The sequence below is a fragment of the Parasteatoda tepidariorum genome, chromosome 1, assembly GCF_043381705.1.
Source record: "Parasteatoda tepidariorum isolate YZ-2023 chromosome 1, CAS_Ptep_4.0, whole genome shotgun sequence".
Taxonomy (NCBI): domain Eukaryota; kingdom Metazoa; phylum Arthropoda; class Arachnida; order Araneae; family Theridiidae; genus Parasteatoda; species Parasteatoda tepidariorum.
The window spans coordinates 76,678,784-76,682,746 of NC_092204.1; the positions used below are offsets into that span (position 1 = coordinate 76,678,784).

At 36.2% G+C, this 3,963-nt stretch overlaps 1 protein-coding gene across 3 annotated transcripts in view; it reads left to right on the forward strand.

The window, feature by feature from the left end:
• The window catches only part of LOC139426967 (acid-sensing ion channel 4-B-like), a 17,616-nt gene that overhangs the window by 4,256 nt on the left and 9,397 nt on the right, over nucleotides 1-3,963 (forward strand). For all 3 annotated transcript variants that reach the window (XM_071187225.1, XM_071187224.1, XM_071187232.1), the window contains 2 exons: nucleotides 531-652; nucleotides 1,786-1,949. In XM_071187225.1, coding sequence (XP_071043326.1) covers nucleotides 531-652; nucleotides 1,786-1,949 — 286 coding nt within the window. The remainder of the gene's footprint in view (nucleotides 1-530; nucleotides 653-1,785; nucleotides 1,950-3,963) is intronic.

Here is a 3,963-nt window from a genome sequence, read left to right on the forward strand (position 1 = left end):
ATATATATATAATATATATATAATATATAACTATATATAATATATATATATATATGTAGTCGTAAACCCAATTTTGGGTTTACGACTACTGATGTTCAACTCCGTAGCCTTGTAAATTTGAACCAATCCAGAAGACAAGGAACCTCCTGGATCAGTACCCTCAGAGGTATTAATTTGTTATGGGAACATGGAGGACTTAGCGATTAGAGAAATTTAACGTGCATCAGTTACCATATACTACACGGGGAGTTACCATATACTACACGGCGGTAATCGAACCCACGAACTCTTGGACATGGGCCCAGTGCCCCAGCAAGCAGGCTATCCCGGCCTTTACATATTCATTTAAAAAATTTGCACTTACATTAAATTTTAGACTTTATAAGATAAAGAAAAAAATGTATTAATACACAAATTTACCAAAATTAGTCTTTTTTGGCATTTAAGAATTTTTAGAAATTTTCATTCGTAGCTGTGACTCTAAATTCCTTGTTTTATTTTAAAAACAATTGATTGTGTTAAACTTACAGAATCGGTCAGTTTTTCCATCATGATTATACAAACTGCTACACAGTAAATGGTTATTGGGGATACAAAAACTCTTCTTACTTGAATGGAAGTATGTTTCAACCCAGAAGTGGAAGGCCATCCGGTAAGTACTATATTTTAACATATTAAAAATTGTTTAAACTGAACTCTTCTTAGATTTAAAATTTAAAAAAATATGCTAGAATTAAATGACTAAAGATCTAAGTGACTAGCCTCACATTAATTGACACTGTAGGAAAGTATATTGATATTTTTAAAATTTGAGATGTGGAAAAATAAACAAATTCGTGTATAAATGAAAGATATTTAATCATTATATGGCGTGAAAAAAGTAACAAACTAGGTCTTTTAAATAAAGTCGAATAGAATTCGTTAGGTAAATTTGTCTTGTTCAGTGCCGTCATAAGGAAATCGGAGACAGGGGCAAGTGCTCAATACTGCGCAGGCTGTTCAGCAAATATAGCTCTTGTCTTAACGTATATTTTTTAGAAACATTTGAAAAAATAAAGACTTGAAAGATATGCACATTGGAGGGGGAGGTAACAAATTAATAAAGTGATGGGAAAAAAGCAAATACGTTATGAAATCAATAAATAAGGAAAGACTGATATGGAATCACGAGATCTGTTTGATTGTAGGTTGAAACTTGAAAATGTTTCTTGTAATTGTCTTAGAATTTCTCTCTGTTTTCTCTAGGTTTATGCGTTACGAACATTCTCCCTTCTGAATTGCGATTTGTCCGATTTCGCTTGCTTTTCGTTTTTTGCCTCTTGAGTACAAATCAACTCGGAAGTGGAAAAAAAAAGAAATTATGTTTTATTAATCTCTTTTTTGTGAAGGGCTTTTTGAGTAAAACTACTCTGTTTTTGACTCACACTGTGATTGAGTTACATGACAAATGACGGAGAAAAATCACAAAATTTTGTCGATATTCACTAGGCGGTGCAAATAAGCCCGTCATTTACCACATTTCGAACCTTGGTCATTCGAAGTGAATATTCTATGTAGTTATGTGACTCTAGAAAGAGTCATATAACTACATTTCTACCTTTGGTTCATCAGAAGATTTTAACTGAGAATTCATCTATGTATATTTACACCGTGCATATTTCATTACATTTACTGAAGCAATGTGTTCATTAACCACATTTCAAAGTGAATTTAATCACCGTTCCTGAATAGACTACATATTTACACTAACATTATAACTAACTAGCTTTATACATTTCATTTCAGAACTGTCTTTACTCCTGAATTTAGAACACGACGAATATACCAGGGAATTGGACCGCACAGTAAGAGCAAAAATGACCATTCACTCTCCAAATACGATACCCAATCCTGAATACGATGGTGTTAGTCTTTATCCGGGATTTTCTTACAACTATGGTATTAAAGAGGTACTGTTTTCAAATATTCTAATTACTCCATTCTTTCATTATCATACTTATAGAACTGAAACACGTCGTGAAATAGTTTAAATGGGAATATTTATTAATAGTGCATTGAGAAAATCACCCCCAACATTTTATTTAATTTTATAATTCTGGCTTCGAACAGCTGGACCATTTTGGGGTTTGCTGTTTCAAATGCTCAGCTCCTTAGCCTTGAAATTCTGTACTCTAAGCAGAATACAAGGGAACGTCTGGATCAATCAGTGAGACTACGTGGAGGCTTTTTTACACAGAACTATCCAAAATTCTAGTATTAAGGTGACGAAAACCTTTTATGATTAGTCCAACAGCAAGTGAATTCTAACCCATAATTCGTCTATCACCGAGGTTTGTTCGTAGAGGCAGAATTTGAATCGATTAGCCATCGATGAGATACGAGCTTAGATCTCCTCATTAATAGGTAAGCGCCCTATCTCATAAGCCATCATGGCTCCCTCCCAACGTTTTATTTTATTGCCAGTGTTCAACAGCCAACTCATTTTTGAGTTCACGACTACCAACGCTTTACTCCACAGCTTTATAGTTTTGAACCCTAGTCAGGAACAGGGGTCAGGAGAGACGAGAACTCCTGGATCGAGCATTGGGACAAACTATCCTTCTTGGAGAACTTTTCTATTGAACTAACCCATTTGCGTAACACGGAATCCGTCTACTGCTGATTTAACGTTAGTATTGTGGTTGATGCGAGCCGAGAGTAAAGTTCGTATTAACCAGTCGTCATTGTATTTTAAACCTGGGTCCTACTTTAGGAGGAGCCACAGCGGCTCTCACTCCCTAAGTTTAGAGGGTTTTTTTCAACGTTGCTTTTGGTTTATCTACACACATTTAACGTACATATAGCGCTCATCAGTATTAAACTAATAGGGTGCTTACTAGCCTTAGACTAGTAGAAAACTCAGCAGTAAATACAAAACATGATTCTCGTTATAGGACTGCGAAGGGGCCGGGATAGCCTGGTTGGTAGGGCACTGGGTTCATGTCTAAGAGGTCGAGGGTTCGATCCCCGCCGGCCAAAGACTGTGTAAGTAAATGGTGACTGGTGCACATTAAATCTATCCTCCAAATTCCTCCATGTTCCCATAACAAATCATACCTCTGGCGGTACTCATTCAAGAGTTTCCTTGTCTGCTGGATTGATTCAAAATTATAAGATTATAGAGTTGAACATTAATGGTCGTAAACCCAATATTGAATCAGCTGTTCAACGACGGTTATAAAATATAAAGTACATGATATAATATATAGTATATGATATAAAATATAAAATATATGAGTGCGAAAATTACAATCAGCAGGTTAATTTAAAATATAGGCCAGCATGCCTTCGAGTAATTAAAATGTTACATATTTACTGGGGATGAAATTACTGCAAAAAAATTGTGCAAGTCAGGTTTTTTGAGGAAGTTGTAGCCGACAACCCATACTGTACCATACCATACCTATAACACTGAAATCTTTATCGGTGGGTACTATTAAGCTCCCGTTGTTTAAGACTTTGTAATTGTCAACTACATAAAAAGTTAAGCTGAAATTTTGAGCTAGAGAGTTTAGAGGAAAAAACAGAGCATTGATTATTTTTTTTTTTAATTTTACACTCTATAACAAAAAAATCGTCGCACCAAGAAGCAATCATCCGATTGCTTTGAAATTTCGTATACACGAATGTTTTGAACAGATATGGATGGAATGATGCCAACTGGGGACGTTTAATCTTTAGCGACGAATCCCGCTTCCATCTGTGTCCTGACGATCATCGAAGACATGTTTGGAGAAGCACAGGGCAGAGGGGGGAACCTGCCTTCACTATTGCACGCCACACCGGCACTCAACAAGGCATTATGGTCTGAGGTGTCATTTCCTTTGACAGCCGGACCCCTTTGGTCGTCATTAGAGGTACACTTACTGCACAGCGGTACGTCGACGACATCCTAAGACCTGTTTTGCTACCGTTCCTTTTGCA